This window comes from Cloeon dipterum, chromosome 3 (genome assembly GCF_949628265.1).
Source record: "Cloeon dipterum chromosome 3, ieCloDipt1.1, whole genome shotgun sequence".
Classification (NCBI taxonomy): Eukaryota; Metazoa; Arthropoda; class Insecta; order Ephemeroptera; family Baetidae; genus Cloeon; species Cloeon dipterum.
In genome coordinates this window covers 12,599,367-12,625,398 of record NC_088788.1, presented here as the reverse complement: position 1 = coordinate 12,625,398, position 26,032 = coordinate 12,599,367, and the positions used below count along the sequence as shown (strand labels likewise).

At 41.1% G+C, this 26,032-nt stretch overlaps 1 protein-coding gene across 3 annotated transcripts in view; it reads left to right on the top strand.

Annotated features, from left to right (window-relative positions):
- Window positions 1–25,356, top strand: part of LOC135939888 (5-hydroxytryptamine receptor 2A-like) — an 89,733-nt gene extending 64,377 nt beyond the window's left edge. For all 3 annotated transcript variants that reach the window (XM_065484495.1, XM_065484493.1, XM_065484494.1), the window contains 3 exons: window positions 2,335–2,468; window positions 20,156–20,265; window positions 21,898–25,356. In XM_065484495.1, coding sequence (XP_065340567.1) covers window positions 2,335–2,468; window positions 20,156–20,265; window positions 21,898–22,930 — 1,277 coding nt within the window. In that variant the 3' untranslated portion in view covers window positions 22,931–25,356. The remainder of the gene's footprint in view (window positions 1–2,334; window positions 2,469–20,155; window positions 20,266–21,897) is intronic.
- Window positions 25,357–26,032: the final 676 nt, after the last annotated feature.

Here is a 26,032-nt window from a genome sequence, read left to right as displayed (position 1 = left end):
GATCAGGCTCTACGAAAGGAAAAAACCAATTGAACACCTATTTTAAAAAAATGCTCTACAACTCAATTTTATTATACAAATATATTTTGACAATTTATGTTATGTGAAATGATAGTTTTTTAGTCACCACCTTCAAGTGGACGAGACGTGCTGCACAACGGCTAGCCACGCTCTCCTTCTGCCGGCTTACATCCAATTCACAAATACAAATATTTCTCAGTCACACTGATAGATTGCAAAATAAATTCAGTTTATCAATATATGTATACAACGAGTATCCAAATAATCTTTCTAGCATATTCAATGTCGCAAATTGATCAATGCAAAGTCAGAAAGTTTTTAGCGTCTGGTGAGGAAATATTTTCTTACTAGATCAATTTTATTTGCTAAAATTTATAGTTGCATAATTTAACGATTTCGAGAATACCGATTTATTAAAAACAGGATATTTTCGTTTTAGTGAAAATGCCGAGAGTACCAATGCTGGGGATTGTATTTATGCTGGTTGCCTTAGCCAGGTTAGGGATGTCTTTGTCCTTCGTGCTGATCGGCCATGGTCCTGCCAAGAGCGCCAAATGATGAAAAATGAATAAAAATTCCCTTTTGCAGGTTCAGTTCTCTAATTTTCTTCGTGCTCTGCGACTCGTAATGTCGTAATAGGGAATTTTAATTCATCCCTCTTCACGTCTAATAGAACCGGTTCGAATTAATTGTGGATTCAGAGCAAATAGGAATTGATGAATAATTAAATTACGATCACAATCACCAAAACTGTAATATGCCTAGTGCCAACCCTTCCCATCAAATAGTATTTTCCAATGAATGCTCTCAAACATTCACCCGACGTGTGTGTGTGTGTGTGTGTGCTGCTGTAATAATACCGGCACCATTCTCCATATGTGCAAATGGCTCAACTAGAGTAATTATCGAGTACAATGGGAATTCAGTGGCCTGGAATTTGAACATCATAACTCAATAACGGTACTTGCGAATCAGGGATCTCTCCTGGCGTGGCCGAGAGGGATTGAGCGAGAATCGGCTGGCGAGAGCCGAAATCGTTCATTATGCAACTCCGCCCAATCGCACTCCAACGTGCGATCGCAGGGCTAGAAGCTATTCGCGGTGCTGGTTAAGTAGAATCGGAATTTTAGCCCCATTGTTTCCTCGCAGGCCCAGCACTTTTTGCCACGCATCACCAGTCACTTTGTCGGATTTGTAATCTGTCACACATTTATCGAACGCTATTTGTCACGGTGCAACACCCTGCGAAAAAAATGCTCTCGTCTCTAAGCTGGCGGAATTTGCGTCGGATTATAGTCCACTGGTGAACAGAAATTCCCAGAGCTGTACCGATGCCACGGACACCACACGTAGAGCTGCAAATTGATTAACAATTGTTTTTTTTTTCAAATCCATTATATTTGCTCGGCAACATATTGGCTGATTAAATTCTCTCTGTGGTCGGTGTTTTCGACGTGCATGCATTCATGTGTGTACTCATACAATTGTTGCTAATGCATGTGGTGAGCTTCAATTAGTTGGGTGTGGAAGCACTCGCAGTCACAGTTTGCAGCACTCGTCGTTAATCATTCAGTAAGGCAGGGATGTGAATGTGATTCGTCCGCAGAACTATATATGCTTTTAATGCATGGAAATCACATTAAAATTAATTTATTCAAAAACAGTTAATTGTGGAAGCCATGCAGAACCAAAAACTCTGATGATAAACTAACATTAATATCACTGCAATTAGTGGTATAGTGAAATAATTAATTTTATGTCTGATGGAGAACCTAAATCGTTTCATCACATTCAGCTGCTTTCCTGTCATCAAATAACTGGTCATAATATTGCTAATTTAAAAAGTGGCTGAAACCTCTCGTCATTTTCAAAGTACAGTAGTAATTTCTTAAGTGTTTCCGTCGCAGTGATGTTACAAATTGGATCAAAGCCTTTTGCAAGCAAGTATCTAGGTCAAAAAACTTTTATGTCCGGAAAATTTGTGGTCACACACTACAATTCCACTCAACCTGCTCTCCAAAGTTAAACCCAGCTGACGATCTTTTCTCCGGGCAATAACCGTTTGAAACAAAAACTTGGCGCAACTAGCTCGACTTCTTCCCCCAAATGGCTCCACTTCGAAGTCCGCAATTCGAGCCAAAGTGCAATTTTCTGGCTGGCGAAACTCCTATCGCTGCTCTAAAAGTAAAACAAACACCTTCCGCTCGCACGATAAGGGAAACACTCGCAATCAGTGGCGGCAATAGATTTAACCAGACGCACTCACATGTGACTTCTACTAACAGGGACTTCTCTCTATTTCGCTGTTCCCAGGCAACGTGTTCGTGATCGCAGCCATATTGCTGGAACGGCACCTGCAGAGCGTGGCCAACTACTTGATCGTGTCGCTGGCCGTCGCCGACCTGATGGTGGCCTGCCTGGTCATGCCCCTGGGCGCCGTTTACGAGGTGAGTGGCTCGCTCGACCCAGCGATCAAAGCGGCGCGCACACACGCTTTGCTTCTTCAATCCGCCCGACTGATCGGCTGCCGCAGGTCGTTGCTAATGACCTCGGCCGCGTGCTAATTTCTGGCCCCGTGTTCACCCCGATTGTTGCGTGCACCGACTGCACCACTGATACGCACGGCGTTCAAAGAGACGCAGTGCTTGCTTGGCTGCGGAAGGCGTTGCTCAAAGCGCTGGCGTGTTTTGATTAAACTGTAAATACGTGCCCACTGACAGCTTGCACGTACACAGTTGGTGTCTGTATGCAGGAACCTATTTGAACTGCTTTTTAAGCAAGAATATTTAGTTTTACCACTGTATAAATTTCCCCCCGTGAAAAACGACTCCAAAGTTTGCGAGATTCGACTCAAAAATGGAAATTATAAGTTTATGCTGCAAACACGTGAATAATTCCCATAACATGCCACACTGAACTGGCACGACTGTAGCGACAGTAAAATAATTTGTACCAGAAACAGTTTTGGACCAAGTAAATTTTGAAGAAAATCAGCAAAATCTGGGAATTATATCAATGTTTTTTTATTATTCTCACTTTAAGTCATATTTAATGGATCTTGAAGTGAGAAATCAAAATTTTCTTTGCCAGGTGATTCTTGGTTTTGTTTCATCGATCTGACAATGAGCTCACCCAAACTTACACATCACTTTTCACCACTCTTGAATGGTGTCTCGCTCCTTTCTGCCGTAGAAACATTTTAACGCTTTCACTGGCCTCACGAAGAAAAAAAATCACGCACGCTCTTCTTTCCTCTTTCCTCTTTCCTTCTCTAGGGTACATTCACGAACAAAAAGCACTAACTAACTCTGTTGTTTTCTTTCCTGCATCGTATTAAATTTGGCAAACTTTTTGCTCGGTACAAAGCGCTTTTACGTTCTGCCATTTCCGCACAAAAGGATTATTTCCTGGTGATATCTTTCAGTTAGGCGCGTCCACTCTAAAGCGCCATTCACAATCAAGGAGAAAATTACCCTCATTTTGAGCGGGTTGGCACCGGCTGCGCGTCGCGCGAGTAGCAGAATCAATTCCGTTCATTTCCTTTTCATCGCGCATTAATGGACGCACGGTGGCAGAAGAGATTTATTTCTTGGCAACGCATTCTTCGGCCACTTCCTTGGATACACACAAGCGAACGCGACGAAGCGAGCGAGCGAGCAATCGGTGCGTAGCGGGCGCGATGAGTTTACTTTTGTGCCCAATACACGTCAGGAAAATTGATGTCCATATTCTGGAAAGGCTGTTGCATGCGGCGGCTTAATCAAATTCCTGACACGCTCCATTTCAGCGTGATTAATGAGTTCGATTAAACTTAAGTGAGCAGCTCGCTCAAGCCGGCACTTTGGCCACCGCTCTCCGCGCGCACCAAGTGAGCGATTGTGTATCTGTTTATAATTACAAAATAAGCCGATTTGGGCAGGCCCCTGGCAGCTTTCGCGTGTACCGTGTGTTGCCAAAAGAAATATACAGAAAGATACGCCAAAGATTTGTGTGACTGCTCGAGGCCTGCCTTCTCCGTGTTTCCGCTTCCCGCCGCGCGAGCCTGACGTCACTGCACACATAACGTGCTAGATAGATTAAATTTATGTGCGGAGAAAGCCAGCAGCCCGAGTATATTATGCACCCTCAGAACCCCTCTGCGGGCACCACATTTTGCTCGAAAATATTAGAGTAACGAGGTTAGGGAAACTTATGACGGCAAATAAGAGGGGGTGTTGAAGAAATCAGGCTACTGTCATCGTGTTCAACCTGCCTACAACCTGTCTACTTAAACAAATTTATCTGTAAAGCATTTTCCTTGTTTATGCGGGAAATGGGGTTGCTTATTGACGCGTAAATAGTCTAGCTGAACCAACAACGTGTCTGACAAATCCAAATGTATGCTCAGTGTACCAGATGAGACAAATTCAACTCATCGCGACCAAACCGTACCTTTCCACAGATACATCATTCGCTAACCTCGTTGTTGGTTTCGAAATAAGGTTAAGTGATTGATTTTTTACTGTCAATCAACAATCAAGGATTCCCCTAAGCATGTTTCTCAACCGCAGATTACGATAGAATTTTATTTGCTGTGTTTTTTTCTGAGCTGTTTCCTCTTAAGGTTAAATGTCAAAGAAATGCTGTCACCGGCAGAACTTCTGGCCTGCTTCTATTATTTATTTATCAGCGCTCTATCTGACTGCCTGGCGCAGAGAGTAGACGGGAAACGGGCGCCTCTGCCAGCGACCAAACGACAAACCGACCGACTGACTCCAACTGAGAGAGAGAGAGTGAATTTTCCAATGGGCCAAAAATGCGAACTGCCACTTTCAATTTCCGCGCCAACAAGTCGTCGCCTGAGCAGCTAGCCGTGCATGCATGTGTGTGGGCACCCAATCTTCGTCCTATCGCCGTGGAGAATTCAATTACATCGCAGCTAACTCGTTACGCCCTTTAACCTCCGTCGGCTGATATGCATATTCCGCCCCCTGAGCAGCAAATTTGCTGTCCACTGGCCGTCGATATGAGTTCTGACGAATTAACATTCCACTGCTCTTCATTATACGGTTTGAGCTCGTTTAGCTCAATGAATTTGTTAGCCGCAAAAGCAAGGAATTCATACATATTAAAAAATTCCAGTTGAATTTTGTTTAATGATATTAGTATAAAAATAGCTCCAAGGAAATTTAACATCATTTTATTTACCATCTAACATTTTCAAGCATTACAACAAATAATGAAATTCTCAGAAGGAGCATGTTCAATTAACTTTTCCAACGTGACTCAATTAAGTAAAAGGGCTTGCAGTGTATTTCCTGAGCGGAAATTCTATTGTTGAAGAACAAGAGTGTGCGCATAATTCCTCCTCGGTGAAATCTGTGGGAGCAGAACAGCAGCAAAGAGTTGATTAAATGCAACAAGAAAGTTCGCAATTGTCGTTTTTCCGCTCGCTTTTCCAGCCTAGGACATTGGAGTCTGGCACATCCATCAGACTGGCGTTGAAACAAATGCATCAGCGAAATAAAATCGCAAGCACAGCTAGCTGGAAGGGTGCGGCGAAAAAAGTAAGCCTGTGGAGGCGCGGGCATTACTCTTTGGCTGCTAGAGAACGAGAGGGAGCAGATTTTTCCCGTCGCACGTATACACATTGGGAGTGAAACCACTCGTCGACGCCACCCGCCACAGCTCTTCCATTGGAATTGGTAATGACTGAAAAAGTTAGCGCAATCAGCAAGAAAACCTTTTAGCGGAATGCCTTTTTTGAAACACAAATTTCGCCTCCGCGCATGCACACTCAGTCAGTGTTTTGCGCCCGCCTTTCTTTTTGTCGGGAATGGCTGGGGGTGGAAATTTAGTTGGCGTCCCATCATCTTGTTCTGCAATAACCTCATCATTGGGAGGGGGTATAGCTTGGGGCATAATTATTCGCGACAAAGCAGACAGAGATTTTTAAAATAGCATTTTGCTGCTGCTCCGTTCATTCTGTACAATTAGGAAAAATGGTTCTGTCAGGCAGTTCTATTGGCATTTTTTGCATTCCTTTTTTCTTTTTATAAAATTTAGTGGATTACAAGTTCAATACATGAGCTCTAAAATATTGCAATTTGAGTTATTTTTTGTGTGGAAATATTCAGGCAAACAAAGACGAACAAAAAATATTTCAACTTTACTACTGAAATTAAATGCTGCTTCCTTGGTGCATAGCGAGCTGCTTATTTTTTCATATTGCTACATAAATATCCTGCGCAACTTGTTTAAGCTACTATGGTTGTAGCTCTTAATCTTGAGTTTCCTGTTCCGTCTGGGGAACTGAGGATCACAGGAAAGTTCTGTTTAAATGCGGAAAATGAACCGCTCTCTGCACACCGAGGAAGCTGCATTTCACGTCAAAAGAAACATTATGACATCCTCGAGTGCATCTGCCGTTATTGGCATCTACAAACAAATGAATCCAGTAAATAGGGCAATTGAATTTTACATTTTTGCTTGCTTTAAGGATGGGGAAAGCTGAGCAATCGCAGAAAAGTCTCACGTTCGCCCAAATTGCGCTCTCGTCCTTCCAACGATATAAAAATCCATTGTATGGCGTGTGCTTGAATTTTTTAGCGCGAATTAAAACTTTTGATGAAATTTCATCTCACGCGCGCGCGGGCGAACGCAGGAGCGCGTTGGCAAGGAATTAACTGCGCCAGAATCTGCATAAAATTTAATAACGCCCGCTTATTACAAGCTCATATACACACGGTGCTTGTTTCCTTTTGCATGCTGCTTTGTTTTTGAATGTTCCCGGACCGAACCCTAATTTGCTCCTGCCGCATGCACTTGCAAAATGCTGCTGTTTTATCTCGAACAAATGCTCCAGAGAGTATAATAGCTAGCCAAAGTCTGTAATGGCTACCAAACCTACTTTCGTCACGGTCGTGTGTACGTATATAACTAAGTTAATATTATGTACACCGACGAGCGCAGAAAGAGGCAACAAAGTGGCACTCGTTCCTCCGCGCACACACACATATACTCACCAGAGACGCAGAGATACAATTAATTCTGCAGTAGCTCGGCTCTGTTGTGCTGCTGCCGGACTCTTGAATAGTTAATTTGCACACAAGCTGCCTAGAGGGAGAAGCCGGATTTGATGCTGCGCATTCACATTCTGGAGTAATTAGTCCGTCGGCCTGTGAGCTTCGCCAGCTAGCTTTTTCTAGTGGAGAATGCTGTGTGATAATATGTTGTTTGCAAATTTGCAGCTAATCCCAAGCTCTGCCGAGATGAATGTAACGAGGTATCAAGACGTTTACGAGCTAGTTAAGGTTTAATGCGTTGGCTTCCACTGTCAAAACTAGTTCTATTATTTGCAACAAACCCCAAAAATATAACTACGGTTAACAATAATGGGTGAAATCAAATATTCAGTTGCTGCATTTTGATCAATACCTTATACCAGAACAAAAAAGTCATATTTCCAGATATGCAACGTAAGTGAAGTTACAAATCAGATTGGAAATTTCCCGCTGAGAAATTTCAACAATAAAAGTTGAGAAATTTTTTTACTATATTTCAACATTAAGTTTCTCATTCAGGAAAGAAAATAAAATTTCCTTGGATGATGGGAGGTCATAAATGTCGAGTCGTAGCGTAAATGCTCATGCAAAAAGGTCAACTATCTTTGCAGCTGTGCCAGTTGGCTTTAAAAAAGCGCTTCACGCACGGCTGCTCCAATCAGTCTTATGCAAAACAAGCCGTAAATATATATCCTTTTATGACTTTCAGGTCAGAGCTCGTACATGTCGACGTCGACCTAGCCATGTTTGCACTATTAGCACGGCAGTAAAAAAGTGCACGCGCGATAAACTTTACGGTGCAGGAGCGCGGTCAACTGCAGCTTTTCGCACTTCCCACACGAAAGAAATTACAGGGTGACTTGTCAGTTGGAAAATCTATTTAGCTTCAGCACGCTGACTGAGTAATCTTTACAGCGACACGACCAATATTGCAGCAGGCTGAATGCTCTTATGTTCCTTACTTCATAAGAGTTAGCAAAGAGCAGCTATGCGCTCACATGTTTCCACTTTACAGCGTACGAGGGAAACTTACATTCTTTTCCTCGCAGCAATAAAAGTCGTAAAAAGTGGAAGTCAACGCAAAGTGAACTGTAAATGCAAAAGTGCGGAACGATGATGCTACAATATTTTCTTCATCTCGTCGCGCAATAAAACTTGAAGCAGCAGTTTCAATTTCGCTCATCGCAGGAGCAAGGAAAATGTATTCTTCCTCCAAGTTTCACTTATTCTTGAGCGCAGTCAAAGGTAGATTCATTTTAGCACTGCTTCATTTCCTAAAACTACATGTTATTATAGCACCAGGGTTCCAATTATCGCGCCGTGCCGCACACGTGTTTGGAATATTAAATTCCAGTTGAGCGGTATGAAATCTGAGTTTCCAGGTTATGTGTTTGGGGCGTCGGCCAGAAAGGTCTCCATTCCTTTATGCAAATTTCGGCATTGCTTGGCCGAGCATGAGATTAGGCCGGACTCATTAACATGGTCCGTGCAAGCAAAACTTGACTACCACTCTGGCACGAACCGCAAAATTCGGAGATTCACTTCATTGTTTGCACAATCCCTTTAACCAAAACAACAAGCTCAATTTAATGGCAAAAGCGTTGTTATACTACCATGATTTTCATATTTTAACATTTTACCCTGTTTAAACCGAAACAATAAGCGGCCGAATTTCGGATAACAATGCAACACGTTACCGTTTTCTCGAGTTTCCTAAAGAGCATAGCCATTAGAGAAAAAAATTTTCCCTGGTGCAATCCAATATATCCCCTATATATACGTTCTCTGTCTCAACACCGCAAAAACACACAGCTAAACTCGGAAGTCTGACGACATCTGGTTGCCCCGCTGCTTTTGGCCGGCAGCAAGAACGAAATGCGCTCTGCTCTCACCAGAAAGTCCGTGTATACCACGAAGGAAAACACACAACCGGCGCTATTAAATTGTTACGAACAGACATCATAAAGAACAAACGCCATACAGAAGATGTCCCACTTTCCTAACGACAGATGTTACACACACACGCCCCTCCGGTGCTGGGTGCATCCGTGCGCCACAGGCAACAAGGGTGCTTTTTGCCCCCATGCCAGTCCAGCAGCGCGCGTCTGTTTTGCCTGCCTTCACGCGCAACCCTTTGATCCCAGCGCTCCATGTGGCGACGAGCATGCAAATATTGTTGTCACAGTCCGAGTGGTGTGGTTTCGGTTTTCTTCTTCTCTGAATTAATTGTGCTGGCCGAGGGCAGTGGTTGCGAGCACGTGTTAAACGCTTTTTAGAGCCCGGCCACCACTTTTGACGTCCATCGTTGCACACAAGGTGCCGGTTTATGTAATTTGCAGCCGGATTGAACAGCAAGAGATACATGATAGATCTGTTCTCGGCAAAACTTTCGGATGGTATTTGAAATTCGAGAAATCTGAACATATACAATTTTGTAATGTTGAATTTAACACATTTATCTTGAAACTTTGGGGAAGAGGGTTGAAATAATGAAGACCGTAAAAATTCTATGAAGAATTTAAATAAATAAAAATAAATTTCAATAAAATTATATGAAGAATTCTATAGATGCAATGGTTTACAGTTGAAATCCAATCGGTCACTAATTAAACACCAGAACTGAAATTGTTTTACAATAATAAATGACAAATTCTTTTGATACATAACACTGATGGTTGGACTCCCCCCTTTGATTCGGGTTCTGCACAATTAAACGGCTCGCACCGCACCGTGGGGCTAACGGGTGAAAACTCAATTATTATTTTAAAAATCATCCTCCTGCTGTTAAAAAATAATGCAAAATTCACCAGTTGCGTAAACCCTAAGTGTTCGAAGCCGCCAACAGATGGCGCCACCGTAGGCTTTCGATTTTAAGGCACTTCCGCTGCGATTTCAGACTCAATCTAGCTACTGTGCATTCTTTAATTAATATGCTTTTTTTGACGAGCTGAAAACCAAAATCGGTTCAGCCAATCGCCGTAGAATCGTGAAAAAATAGTTTTTGAAATAAAAAAAATCTTTTCCAACGTTTCTACGGCGAATGGCTGAACCGATTTTGGTTATTAGAACGTCAAAAAAAGCAAATTAATTAAAAAAAGCAAAATAGCTAGATTGAGTCTGAAATCGCAGCAGAAATGCCTTAAAACCGCTTAAAACAAAATTTTTAAGAAAGTCTGTGGTTGCGCCATCTGTTGGCGGCTTTGATAACTAAGGGTTTATGCAACTGGTCAATTATGCAATAATTCAAACCGTCGATAATTGTTGGTTCACAACAAAAAGACAGGATCGCACTCCTGACCCGCTACAAAGCGTCCTGGCAAGCTGAAATTGCGCGTCGCTGAACAAAACCTTTCACTTTCGATTGTCGCCCTTTTCTTGCTGGAGAGTGTGTTCTCGTTCCTCTTTTCGATTTTTCCCAGCAATGAGTTAAGGCGGAGGAATAATATAATTCTCTGCAGCTAATACTGTGTTATGAATTTTCTTTTGGGGGTAAAGCACTGTTGATGAGACCTGCAGGGCTGAAACGGCTGCTGTACAGTAAAGAGCTTGTCATTTAATTTTTCCTCTCAGTCAGAATTTTGATAAGCTATCCATTCTTAGTAGTGAACCAGCGCAGATCTAAAAAGTCATTTTATAATTTGAATTTTTGAATGATTCTCTTGTAATGCCATTTGAAGATAAACGCCTCTATCTAATATTATAATTTTTGTCAGAACATTTTATCTCGAACAATTTTATTGAATAGATTTTGCAAAGTTAAATTGTAAAATCTCATTAAATTAGTTCCACTTGATTTTATTTTGAAATTCATCTGATACGAATTGGCAAGCTGTCAAAACTAGCAACTCACGAAGGCATCCATCTCTTACACAATCTCGCCAAAATTTCATTAACTTCTCAGGGGAGAGAGAGAGTTTGCTCAGGAAAATCTACTAAACTCTTCTGCTGATGATGGTGATGGTGAAAGCTTTGCTGAGTAAAACTTTGGAGTTGTCATGCAAATTAATTGCCGTGAAAGGAATTGCACAGACATTTTGAAGGAAGGTAGCCTCTTAACTCAAAAGCGAAGGTATTATAATATCTACTCTGCAGGGAAAGCTAAATAGCTTTGGAGATAACTAGAACAGGGACGTGCTTAGTGTAATTTTGCATTTGTTTTCCTTTAGCACAAAACAGGGCGGAAATTAAAAGTAACGACGCATACTTAAACCTAAGAATTAACAGTTGTGCAACCACAAACTGTTGGAAGCGTGGCTGAGGAATTCCTATATGGAATATGCTAGCCAAAACAAAACGAAATGGAAAGTATTTTATTATGATGAGCAAACGGGTAGGTTGTTGTGAAAGCTTAACCGCAGTCTAATATTGTCCTGTGTAAGAAGCTAGTGCTATTTTTGCAGAGCATTTTTGAACTAGAATAATTATATTCACATTGATGTTTAAGTTTGGAGCTGGATACTAGACATTGAATTTTCAAAAGCTAGTTATTTCAGACAGATAATTTGTGTTCCATAGAACCTCTACTCATGCAGCACTTCCCACGGGCAATGAGCTCAGCACCTATAAGCACCGATTGAGCGAAGTCAATTTTTCAATCAGCATTTTTATAATAAGGAGCCAGCTTTGAAAAAAAAGATATACTCTCTTGCTTTGAATGAAATATTTATTAAACACCAAAAGGTGTACAACAGACATAAAATATAGAGTAATTAAATCACATATCAATGCTCGTTTTTGCTTTGGCGGCTTGGCACAACGTCAGATTGTTCTTAACACATTCAAAAAAATGGTAAAAGTTAATTTGTTTAATATCACAGAATTTGCACTCGCAGTCCTCACTCGCGCAGGAGTGATAGGTCAATTTATTACAGATCAAATAGTGAAAACCGTGACAAGCGTGTCTCGTGAACATATGTCTGTTAATAAACATGGCTCCCTTCCAATTTTGGTTGACCATGGCAGGGGTGACGAAAAACCCCGGGTCGATTTCGGAGGCCTTAAAATCCTGGTTAGCCATGAACTTTTTAAATGAATCAGTCTCCGGCAATGAAAATCTCGTTTGCAATTCTTTTACAAGGAAATCAGTGTCTGCTAATTTATATGTCAGCCTGGATTTCATTAATTTGGATACGGAAAGAGCTCTTTTTAGAAATCTTGATTTGGAGGATTCTCTCTTGCTTTCTGACTCATTATTTAAGTTTTTATTTGTAATTATTGCCACTCGATAGTAACTTAAGTGAACTAATCTATTGTACGTTAGGCAACCTGCTTCGTGTTTCTGCTATACAGGTTGCCTACCCATTTGAAGGGATTAAATGAACGGTATAATTGTGGAATCGTCGCTAAATTCTTTAAATTTAAGAAGTGGGAAGGCCCATCGAATCGATTTGGCTGCCTGCTTGTCTTCGGACTCTCGCGTAAAAAGGAATTTTCTTCTTTCTTCAGCATGTTCGCCTCGCGGCGCGAAATGAAGTCATTTTTATTGCCAATGAAACACAAAGAAAGCAGCCGAGAAAGAACGGAGAATTCGTGCGCAGTGAAATAAAGCAGCATTATTGTTGTCGAGTGGAAAGATGACAGCAATATTCATTTGCTGGACGGATGCTGGAAATAGGTCTCGGTTCAAAAGGAAGCCTTTTGACATCGTTTAAGACGGAATATTTTCATCGACAATTGTGATTATTGCGTCGCATTGAAATGCACTCAAAAGAAATTAGGTCTTATTTCTATTGACGATGTCTTCCTGTTCCCTTTTTTCTCTCGTCTGCACAGGCCGCCTTTCTAGATATTTTCTTAGAAGCAGCACGAGCTTATGGCAGCAGCAGAATCACATGCGCTCAGGCTGGCTGAGAGAGGGGACAGAAAAGAAGGAGCGAGGCGGCAGCGTTTACGCCGAATATGAAGGCTGTTAAAAGCTTTTATTTTCTGCCTTTCCATCTTGGACATTGTGTTATTTTTAAGTGTTTTCACGCACGACCTGATGTCAAAGAAAGCTGACGCCTAACCAACCGAAAATCTAATTTGCAGCGGAAAGCTTTGTCTCCCCGGCTATTTCACCCGCCGGTGGAAAAGAGAAAATAACGAGAGCTGCGCGCTGTAAAAACTTTTGTATCCAAAAATATTTATGTACATCAGAGAACCATTCTTTCGCGCAACAAAACTTTTTCCGCTGAAACGGCAGCTGCGAAATAATGTGTATTTGGAAAAAAGGCGCCATGTTGTGCCGGCGCGCAAAGTTAAACATAGAATTAATTTTCCCACGGAAGTGGAAAAACAACGTGATGGATTTTTAATAAGAAAACACGAGGTTGGCCAGATTTTGCGGAAGAGCGAGGCAGAGTGTGCCGAGATAAATGTTTTCGCAGAAGGTTAACCAGCACAAAACGAGCTTTTTCGGACAAAATAACTTTGTCCGTCGGCGCGCGAGACAATCAGTTAAGTGGCGAGTCTTTTCTGCGCAAACGAGCGTCGACTTTGCTGTTTGTTTTGGGAAATAAAACCTTCAAGGTGGATGAAAAAAGGCAATCTCTTTAAAGATCACGTGGACCAACGAAGCCAATGAGCACTGTAAGCTTGTTTACGGCATTACGATAGCATCCCCAAGGTTCTGTGCGTTCTCACTACATATACTACTCATAATACTATACGTTTGGCTAAATCAGAACAACCTTAAAATTTGCGTTGGTTTAGCTAACACAGTTTCCACTTAATTGTGCGCCCTTTTAACCATTTGCACACGAAAAAGAATTTTATGAGAATCATGCTAAATGTATAATAGTATTAACCCTTATTCGTTTAGAAAATTTTTACTGCACACGAGCAACGTCTCGTTGTAAATGTAAACAAAAATTTTCATAGGATTTTTCTTAATCATGGCAACGAAATATTTTATATCACATTTTACATCATCAACTCAAAATTCAAATTTCTTAAATTATTTCTACCGAATTAAATGTATTGAGAAATTGTGCAGATTTGAATGTTAAATAACAACAGTAAAATTGCCACGTATAATAATATTCTCATTCCCAAAAGATCAACTGGAAAACAAACAAATAATTAATAAATATTGATTAAACTGCAAAAAATCACTTTTGCTCAATCAAGAAGTAATTCGTCTTGCAGCACATGGTTTCCACCTGATAATGACAAAAATTTGAATATGTATTTTAAAAACATTCAAAACACTGGAAAAACAGGGTCAACAATCGATCATAACCACAGAGAAAAATACCATATTCAATAATGCAAGTGCAAATGTATTCCCCAAAATTTATTCCCAAAATATCATTTGTATTTATTCAGTGGGAGGTGAATTTGTGATTATTCCGTCATCGCTGACATACGTGGTAATTATTTGTGTTTGAGCCCCCGATGCGACGAATTATCAAATGAAATACTGACCGCAGCTGAAATGTGCCAGGGTTATGGGTGTGTGACAATTTTTAAAACACCCTCTGGTTGATGCACTCTTTCGCGAATGTCACACTGTTCGAGTGCGTACTCCAGACCGATGACACCGATTAGGAGAGGTTTTTATTCCATCACAGTCGAACGGACTGTCACATACACTTGCTCGCCATTTCGCCGTCAAAATGATATGTCTCTAAAGCTAATAGAAGCCACTTAAAATATCAAAGTATTCAAAGAATTAGAATCGTGCATCTATTGACTGTGACTTTCATGTATTTATGGTGTTATTTACGTGTGAGTTAAAATAAGCAAGGACGCTAAAAACGTCAGATAAAAGAGAGATAGTGAAAGGAAGTTTTGGGCAGGGTAAATAAATCCTTTTGTCGTTTGCAATTTTATGGAAAGTTCGTAGAGGAGTGAAGACTGCCAAATCTCTTATGGGCTCACTCAGAAATGTTTTCTTGGTTTCCTTCGTTGCTCACAGAGTGTATATTTTGCAGCGCATTTCCATACTATCTTGGAGGGGTAAAAATAGAAAAGCTTGTATAGAGTTTCCTTCATTTCTACAAAAAAAGTATGTAAATGCATTTATTGGAAAAGAGGAAACAATTATACTAAAGCATTCTAATTTAATAGCCCATTTGCTTGAGAATTGGTAGAATGTTGCCTGGACCGATAAAGAATGACACTAAATTTAATTTGGTCAGAATAATTTTTCTACCCAAGAATAGGCTAAACCAAAATTTTGTGTAAATTAAAATAGAAGAAATTACACGCAGCTGGAATTTGATTACAGAATAATTTTACACAGCTGGTTTTGTGGTATGGATTTTTTGCTGACTAAGAACTGCGCTGACAAGTCGTGTCCAGTTTGAGAACATATAAGAGAAAATTTTGCTCTTCTCTTGTTCACTTATATTCGGCTCTCCTCGTGCCAAATTTGCCCAGATTTTTTGTGGAATCTTTACAAGAAGTTTATTTGATTAGCTTCCACCTGAATTTTATTATAAAAAGGTAACACAAAATCTGTGTCAAATTTAATCAGATCTTCTTGTTTCTATTTTAATTCGCAGGAAAGGAATGATTTAAATGCGCCCTTTCAATAACACGGAATATTTTCTTTATATCACTTCTTCGTTGCGCAGCTACACTCTCCATTTCCCCTTCAAACCGAATCAACTTTAAATAGACCTCGATCCCTCGGAGACTCCCTAGCTCATCACATAAAAAATAGAAAAGATCTTATCCCGCAACTTTCCAGTATAAACCTCCTTCTTTCGCTCGATCGGGTCAGAATCGCAAAAGCTTGAGCCGAAGCTGCCAGTGGCACACTAATAACAATTACTTTAACCAGTCTCAGGGCGAAGTGAAAAAGCTCGTACCGAGTGAGTAATTAATTTGCAAATTGCAATGCGCGGGCAATTCGTGCGCACTCCAGGAGGTACGTTGGGCAAAGAGCGGGCAATCATCCAGCCTCCGGTGAGAAATTTATTCACGCGTAAGCAGGAAGTCACTTAGGGTGCCATTAAAACACTCAGCGAGTGCAGCTAGCGCCACTTATGATTAGTCTGATTATTGGCAACGGCGACAATATGCGTTCTAATGCGTGCGGCGGCGGCGGCGGTGGAGAAGGAGGAGGCGGCCAAATGTATAAGAGAGGTGCAGCCGGCACAACTAATTGGGTTTGCCGTCAGCTTGGCAGGGCGCACAGCAACTACCTGATTAGATTACTATTTGGAAATGGAAGACGCTGCTACTGCTGCTTTCGCTGCGCCAGAAATATGGCGCGGGCGCTTGATCGCATTAAAACGATACAATCGAATTGGAGCTAGCGCTCACACTGAAGAATGCAATTACCATCTGGAGACACTCTCTGCGCTGACAATGAGAGGGAGGACCTGGCGCCGAATGCCCTGCGGCACCGTCACTTAATCCGACTTCCCCAGTCTCCGAGGAGGAAAAATCAAGCCTAGTTATGATACGGTCATGAAATTATTGGAAAAATTAAATTATGTATACTGAAAATCGAAATGAGCGTTACAAAGGGCAGGCTGCGGGGGCATTTTTTTCAGTTATATATGTTGACTTTGGTCCACACAATCCAAATTAAAAAAAAACTATATCTAAATTTTTTGTTTTTCACTTTTGCACAGATGGTAAAATTTTAACGAAACTGTCAACGAAAAATCAACTATTTTAGAACAAAATAAAACTACCATTTACATATATTTTAACCCTAAGAGTAGATTAAAACCAAACCCCCTAGTATTTTTAATCTTTCGGAACGCTCTTTCGATCAAACCAGACAAAATACGACAGCCTTTTTTCGTAAATCTTGCACAGCGACGAAACAAAATTAATTTTATTCATATTTTATGCCTTTTTTATATTCATGTTTTAATAAAGTGATTGAATACGAAAATTTTCTTAATTCAGCAATAACTTTTGACTGCAGCCAAAATGAATATATTTCATCCATCGAACTCGATTTACATGCCACGCATTTCCAATCTTTTCTGCCTCTCTTTGCCTTTCACCTGCTCTACTTACCTCCACGGGCGGCCATAAAATCCGACGCTCCATCTGCATTATTCATGAGGTGTGGGAGCAAGCAAGTGTGATTGTTTAACCCTAGAAATAAACCGACAAGCTCATGACTTTTAATATGAATCAGCTGCCTGGCTCAAAGAATGAAATAATCTATCAGAGCACCATTTTTATCGTCTCTCCATATAAGCTCAATCGCAAAACACGCGCGTTTTTGCATTTATGCAAATAAACCGCAGGAAGACGGTAGATCCTTTCAGACTGATAATAGAATCTGGCTAAAAAATTCATGGGCCTTTTTACAAGTTTATTTCTGCACAAATCGATGTACCTATTTCTAGACAATGCGACTTTCACGATTTTCATTATTCGTCATATTGCAACTAGCTAATCCTAACACTGACAAAATCAATTTTAATACAAACCCGCATTGCCAAACAATGACTTCATCGATGTAGCTTGTTTGAGGCAAGTATCAATTTTCTGCATGTTAGGCCTTATTTTGTGGCGTCGGAGAGCGTAAAATTTATACGTGAAAATTATTCGGCACTGTTTTTGCGTAAAAATTTTGCTGACATTTAACTAGATTTAAGAGCATAAATCCAAATATCATTAGCTGAACTATTTAATGTGTTGAAGTGAACTCTGTTTACTCGTATTGCTAGAAATATTCCATTATTAAAAAACAAATGTGTATCGATCTTTTGTTTCAAAATGTCACTTACGCATTTTGCAAGGAAGCGATGCATTAGTCGAAAATTTCACACTTTTTTCGGCAAGTCATGGCAGGATTAAAAGCCATGATGGTTTGCGTCAAAGGGATAAACACTCAGCCCACATTGAGTTTTTTAGCACGCGCTTCGTTCTTGTGACTAATGCAAAACAGCTTTTTGCTCTCCGCGCCAGACGCTCCGGCCTGTTTGCAGCGCAGGCTTGTGTTCGCATCGCGAGAGTAAGCGAAATCCCCCGTTTTGACGCTAACCTCAGAAAGCGATGCAGCCCTCATCAACAGCTTTTCTTCTCGCCGCTTTTATGGCACGGAAGGTTCGGTTTGATAGCCTGGGCTCGGCTGGCTGGCTGCTGGCGAGCGAGCGAGCGAAAGGCGTTCGCGCTGAGTGACAAAATGAAAGCGCTCACACGAACACCAAAAATCGATCAGCATCCACCCTTGAGTTATATATCGGAGACACATGCGGCGAAAAGGGCGCGTGTGGAAACGGAAGGTTTGCGCTCGCTCACCTCCTGCTCGACGCAAGATTGACACACACAACCCATTCCGCTCGTCGCACAATGCAAGCAATATTGTACGCTGCTGTGCTGAATTTACAAGAGTCGATTTCCTCTCCTCGCCTTATTCCCTGAAATTGAAATGCAATCTTTTGCTTGCCACATTTTCCCTTTTTTCCCTCGTTGAGGAATCATTATTTGGCAAATCCGTGGGCAGAAGATAAGATTGCGTTCACAAGGAAACTCTTATGATGTCACTTTTAGTTTATGCGGTGAATTTATTGAACTCTGCTATAGCACAATTCAAACGACGTGAGTATGTTTTAATAATTATTTGGAAGGTTCATCTGGAGGATCTTATAGGATATAACAGACCTGGAAAATGCATTAAAATCTACTTTTGAAGCCAGCTTCAATTTATTTATGATTTTTATCGATATACTGTATATTTACGAAACAGTGCGTCATTTTTTGCTTTCCGGAATATTCCATATTTTTTTTAAAATTTTGACGCAAAACCAATAACTCATTTATGGCTTAAAATAACTGTTCCAATTTTTTAGCCGATTAACAAATAATAGAGTCCCAAAAAATGGTCCTCGAGATAATATTGTTATCTGTTGTGTGGAGGAAAATGCTATGGAAAATATTAAATAAAAATTTCAACACAATGTAGTTTTTGTAAATATGGTGAATATAAAAATGCAGGAAAATTTTGATCAACGGGAAAATGAGTGCAAATTTTATCAGAGCCCGCAAAAAAACCCTCAGGGATGATTATAATATTTTTCACAATGTCACATAAATGACCCCCCTCGAACGAAATAGTCTAGAAAAGAGTCTCTTAAAGTCTAAACCAAATCTCTCTATCATAATTGAAACCTTCAAAATTCGCTAAGAATTTTTTGAATTGAAAAAAATCAGACCTCGAATTTACCACCAGGTCACGAACTCAATAAAGTCACTATAATTAAAAACATAGAACCGTCACAGTTTCCTTGTCAGTGGAATACAATCTCTCTCCGTGCTTAATGTATTAAAAACATCAACAGAAATGTTTCAGTGGTTGATTAAATTTCAACCATCGTGATATACTCTGCTTGGCATTAAATCCCAGCATATTTAACCTTGCATCGCTTCTCATCAATTCACTGAGGCATTTGTTGCCAGAGTGTATGTGCTATAATTTTTATCACTTGCACAAACTTGAATATGGATGACGTTTTCCTCTCTATTTAGGTCAACCGCGCGAACAAATGCTTTCCTTCCTAGAGAAAGAGGATGAATAAAACAATATAATGGGAGCAAATGCAACGCTCTGTTTACAAATAAAATTCCCTCTGTCCGCGCGCTCGCTTGTGGCAGGAAAGATGGGATTCTGCGAACAATACACTGCAACAGATAGTTCATAATTTTTTCAATTCATTTTCACTTGACCCGGATTTCGAAAGCACCTCTTGGCTGATACATTCTCCGTTTCCAGGGAGACAAGGGTGGAGGTGATCCCAATGAGCGATAAGGCCTGATTGGTTCGAAATAAGGTTAAATGAAAAAAAAATGCTGTGCTCAGATATGACAAAATTTTATTACCCACACGGTGCGGCAGTGGCGATATGGGGCGGCCAGTGTGTACCCAACCGACTGCCTGGATGCACCGCTTCACCAATAAATCCAGCAAACACGATTTCCAATCGGATTTATCGTGGACAAAATCAATATGACAAACGCCGCTCGCAATATTCTCGCTTAGTCTCTGTGCTCTACTAATATCAAGCGAATGCGCCCGAGCGATAAGCAAAAATTGTGCTCGCTCACTGCACAGGGATTAATCGGCGGCGGCTGCTGCTGTGGCGGCTCTATTAACTCGGCCTCTAGCTAACGTGATGCGTCACTTTGTGTTCCAGATAAGCAAAGGATGGATTCTGGGACCTGAGTTGTGCGACATGTGGACCTCGAGCGACGTCCTCTGCTGCACAGCGTCGATTCTGCACCTTGTTGCTATCGCCGTTGACAGGTGAGACACCGTCGCGCGCTACACCACGATTGCTATTTTCATGCAAATTACCCTTTCGCTCGCCCGCCGCTTTTGTTCCCGCCCGCCGCGCGTTGACAGTTCGTTTGTCTTTGTTTCTGCCGCCGAGAAGAAGTCGTCTTTTTGTACTCGCTGTTCGCCACTGAATAGTGTGCTGGAAACGACGGCACAGGCAGGCCAGCGAGACACGGCGGCGGCAGACAAAAGAACTCGTTCTATTCCATGCAGATGAGGAAGCAAGGAAAAATTTAATCGCTTCGCTTAATCACAGCTCAACCTGAATTTGATTTATGAGCGAGAGACAGGAGAAACTTTAAGTTTTAATTTTGAGACGATTTTTTTCCTTTTGTTCTTTTTCATGCCTAATGGAAACTTATGACGTGAGCAGTCATAAAAATGTTTCCTTATGATGGATAATTATAAATCGTTTAGTATCACTAAAATTCTTTGTAATCGCCTTTACTAGAATTCATTTCTGCTTAAGATCACTTAATAAATATGAAAATTAAATAGAAAGAACCCTTTTTTCTTTTTTTTTAAGGAAATATTGCAACACACAGGAAATCCGAAAACAGGCTTTTTGGTTAAAATGTGGTCAGTTTTTATCAGTTATTATTTTCCTGTAAAAAATATTATAGATTGTCTATGTCGTGATAACAGTTCCAGTCAGTTGAATGGATGAAAAAACTGAACGTTTCCTTGTTGGATTAACGGTTTGGCCGGCTTTGTTTATTATTTATTTATATGCTAAACATGTTGTGTTTATTATTTTATGGTGTATGCATATTGTCGGTATTGGTTTAACTTTTAATTTATATTGCTTTAAATCAGGAAAATTAGCAGCATTGTACCGCATCAGTTTTAGCCTCAAGCGACTGTGCTTTTCATTTTTTGTAAACCATATGATTTTTGGTTTAGATTATTTGAACTCAAGCGACTCTTTGCAACTTAAAATTTATAGTTTTAATCCGCGGTCATCATCAGACGCTTTATTAATTTCAGCAATGCATGAGAATAAAAAATTGTAATTGTAACTTCATTTTTACCATTTAGAGGATTAGGAATTTGAGAAGACGTGGTTTTAGCGAAAAAAATTCACTTTTGAGCCATGTTTTAGAGCAAGTTTTCTCACAAATAATATTATATAATCAAAATGCTCCAATTTTACGTGATCTTTGCTCCTAAAGTAAACTTACTTTTCAAATAATTATTACCTTCGAGACTCTGTTAAAATTTAGCAGCATAGATATAGTTTATAATTCTGCTGTGCAAAATGATTATAATATTGTCAGATTGTTCAAAGCATTGCTCAAATCTGTTTAAAATGCGTGATGCTAAAATTTTTAAGCTAACAGAAAAAAAACAGAAAACTGTCTCAAATATTTCACTCTTTAGACTTACGTATAATGCTCAGAATAACGAAATATTGACATGAATGAAACTTTCATCATAACAAAACTTATATTTGTAAGTTGAATTTATGTTAATATTCCAATTTTACCCGTTCGTGCGGGAGGTAACGGGATTTTGCCGTGACAGATTAAAATTAAAAGAGAGTTAATTTTCTGAACATCTCCATTACCACTTCAGGTAAACTGTGATTTTATTTTTCAGGTACTGGGCGGTAACCAACGTGGACTACATCCAGAACCGCAACGGCAGGCGGATAGGCATCATGATTCTGCTGATCTGGAGTGTGGCGATAGTGGTGTCGTTGGCACCCCAGTTCGGTTGGAAGGACCCCGGCTACCTGGACAGGATAAACCTGCAGCAAAAGTGTTTGGTGTCGCAGGACCTCGGCTATCAGATATTCGCCACATGCTCAACATTTTACGTGCCGCTTCTGGTCATCCTGGTGCTTTACTGGAAGATCTTCCAGACGGCGCGCAAGCGGATCCGGCACCGCGTGGGCAAGGCGCCGACCGCGTCGGCCATGAACAACTCGACGCCGCCCGCCAAGCGCAAGAAGCGGAAAAACAAGAAGCAGGTGGAGGAGAGCGTAGCCACGCTGACCGTGGCTGTGACCAACACCACGAGCCTGGAGCGGCCGGTCGAGCACCCGCCGCTGGAGAGCACCACCGAATTCACGATAAGCGTGCCTGTCATCTCCGCGCCGGCCACCCCCGCGTCGATGGCGCCGCCGTCGGCCAACGTGTCGCCGGACAAGTCGTCGACCAACAACGGCTCGGCCAGCCACCAGAGCCACATGAGCGACATGAGCCGCGTCGAGATCCTGCAAAAGGACCTCGGCGGCGGCAGCAGCCGCCGCCTCGACGCGGCTCCGCCCACGCCCACCGTCTCCACCATCGACCAGCCGAAGAGCGATCCGATGAAGGAGCGGCGCGAACGCAAGGAGACGATGGAGGCGAAGCGGGAACGCAAGGCCGCCAAGACGCTGGCCATCATCACCGGCGCCTTCGTCATCTGCTGGCTGCCCTTCTTCATCATGGCGCTGCTGATGCCGCTGTGCGAGTCCTGCTACATCAACGACAACATCGCCAGTTTCTTTCTGTGGTTGGGTTACTTCAACTCGACGCTGAACCCAGTGATCTACACCATATTTAGTCCAGAGTTTAGGCAAGCGTTCAAGAGGATTTTGTGCGGATCCAGTGCTAGATCTAATTATAGGCCACGTAAATTTAGATAAACCGGTTTATTTTCGCAGGTATTTTTTTGTTTGTTTATCAGACGAACGAACGGACGGTGACCTGCCTCGCGGTGTGTCAGAGCTCACGCACCGCGGGCCAGATCGCCGCGCTAGATTCTTTGCAGGCAAACGTGCGCGCGTAACCGCCAGCATATCTCCCTATTATGCTTGTATGAGCCTCACTTGCATATTATGCGAGATAAAACGCGCTCCATTTTTTTCGATTTGCAATTCAAAGCCGCGAAACATAGGGTAACGTGTGAATACAATTCGGTGCAATACGTCACAGTCTGAATCAAAAGTTGCACCCGACGCGTGAATTATTTTCAACGGAAGCCACAACCGCCAATGTAAATAGGAAAGAGTGTAAAAATTGTAAATAGAAATCAAAAAGTACTCAATAAAAAAAACGGTTGCAAACCCCAAAAGAGAACATGTTCCTCAAGACGGTTATCTTGTTGTTGAAAAACCATACACACTACACCGCGTTCAATGTTTCTATATCTGTACATAGGTGACAAAGGTTTTAAGGTTTGGACGAAAATTTAGATTCACTCAGCTCTCGTTAAATCGGTGCTACAAACTCCAAACTGCACTTGTCTTGATGCCGCGACCGCGGTGGCAAATTTTGCATGATAAATTACCAAGCTGCTGTGCATGTACAAAGGTAAAGTTGTGCTAGTTGTTCAACGCCACTACTGTACCACCAGAGGCTGTGCGCCTCAACTGCGAGAAAGATTAGTGCGCGCAAGATGTTCTGTCCCATTTAATCACCGCAAGTTCTGGGCCCTCTGGCACTCTGATCTGCATGTAGGTGCGCTGTGTGTTTCATTTGCAACTTAGCAATTTGTGCGTCGCCAAGTTGCATCCCACTCTCTCGTGGCAGAATATCTGTGATTTTTAGCGACTGGCACAGAGCTATAAAAAGATGTATTTGCTATGGGGTCCGTCGGAAGTGGCGCGACTTCCGTATTTGTTTTTGAACGAGTGAGTGATCTCAGTGGGTTACGCGAATTTCAAAACAAAATAAATCGTCAAGGTCAGGGTAAACATAAAATATTTACATTTGCCGTTCAAATAAAAATGTTCAACAGTGGTAGAAGATGATTTGATAAATTAACGTTCGCCCTTCCCTGTTAATCTAAATGTTTCATTGGTGCTATTAAACGTAGACGTGTATAGCCACCAATATCCAAATTTCTAGAGCCCACCGCACAGTTCCAAGAATGTTCTATACTAACGGGGCACTTGTTGAATGATGCTAGATACTCACATATTATGCAATTTTATCTTTCAAGGCATGTCCTGCAGCCACACACGTAAACACACTTTGAGTCAACTCGTATTTTAGCCTCTGACAATGAGCGGCAGCATGTATTAAGAAGTTGTGGCGAGAGCTGCGTTTTATTTGATCTGAGTTCGTTTTAACAATGGGAGTCGGTTTCTCATCATCAATCTTCGGATATACGGGATATATGAAAAACATTTTATTACGGAACTTGATTGCTGTTATCTCTCGTGTACGTATGTGTTAACTGTCGACATAGGTGTTGCATATCAACTCGAAATACAGTATTATTGCAAGTGACATGCAAAGTCATAATCCAAGTCTCTTTCTCTCACTTGAACACACTCACTCACTGTTATTTTCGTCACCGCTGAAATTAAGAGATATTATCGAATATATATGTCGTTATAGTGTGTGCCATTTCCTCAAGTTGTTTTGCAAAGTGCGCGAACGTGTATTTTTGAATAGTTGCGATAAAAAGTCTGATGATGATGATGATGATGATAATGTTGTTATCCACTGCGCCACGAAACTCAATGTGGAAGTACTAACTCTGTAATAATAATAATTATGAAATGTGCGAGGACGAAAGCCCGCTATCTAATTTTATCTTTCTTTAATAACGCTTCAAGAGGAAATTAGCAGCAGTCGTACAGCATTGTATTCAGAACAAAAGAATCATTCGCACACGACAAAACAAAAACTCTTGGTAAAGTTGCTTAGTGATATTACTAGGGCAAAAAGTATAAACATTATGCTACGTGTTGGAGGAGAAAACTCAAGGAGGAAAAAACATGCAAACAATAATCTCAATGAAGAATGTTACACTATTATGAGAAATTAGCCGTGGTGTTGAAATTATCGTACGATGGTAAACACTGTGTCACCACCTTGTTATACACAAATAAATCCCGACGCCTCTCACAATCAATAAACACAGTGGACGAGCGCGCGCTACACGCGACATGTGCAGCTCGAGGCGTCGGACAACTCAAAAATCCAGTCTGTTCTATTGAGTAATCAAATGTTCTTGTTGATTTTCAAGACTTATTTACGAATAGAAATAAATTTTAGGCTCAAGTTATTGTAGAGAATGAGACTATTGGTTCGAAATAAAATTCATTTTATGTATGAAATATTTTTCGTATTTATTTCCTCGATAAAATCCCCGTTTTGCAGGTCAATTACAAACACTGCCGTGAAATTGCCCAACGCGCCCTGTATGCTTTGTTCTTCAGGAGTCAAGATTCGTTATCAATGGACCGGAGCATTTGCAATTGCAAAGGACAAAAGTTGCAGTTCTTTGATGTTTTGCCTGCCTCTTTATTGAGCAGAACCGCGGGCTTCTGATGCTGCTTTTTGAAGGTGCAACGGAGCCTATTCCTTGCTTTGATGATTCACCTGAAATGCCAAGAAAAACAAAAGGGGTCTCTCTCGCGAATTTGCACACAGGGGGATTAATATTAGCCCCAGGGGTGAGGAAGCAAAAGACGCACAAAGCGAGACAAGAGAACAAAGCGCTGCCCCGAGAGTTTCTAGGTGACAAAACCAACACAAATAATGAGCGAAGTGACGAAACTTGATATTTAACTTTAACGAATGCTTTGCACATAATTTATGAGTGTTTCAACCAACATGACACCGTGCGTTAATTAGAAATATTTAATCAACGGAATAATAAAAACGTCAATAAGGACAGCAAGGATACAAATATTTAATAATTGCAGCATTTAAAGTAATGGAACAAATTTTCTCACTGTTGTTAAAACCATATAGAATGAAATAAACAAATTTATAAAAAATGACACTTGCTT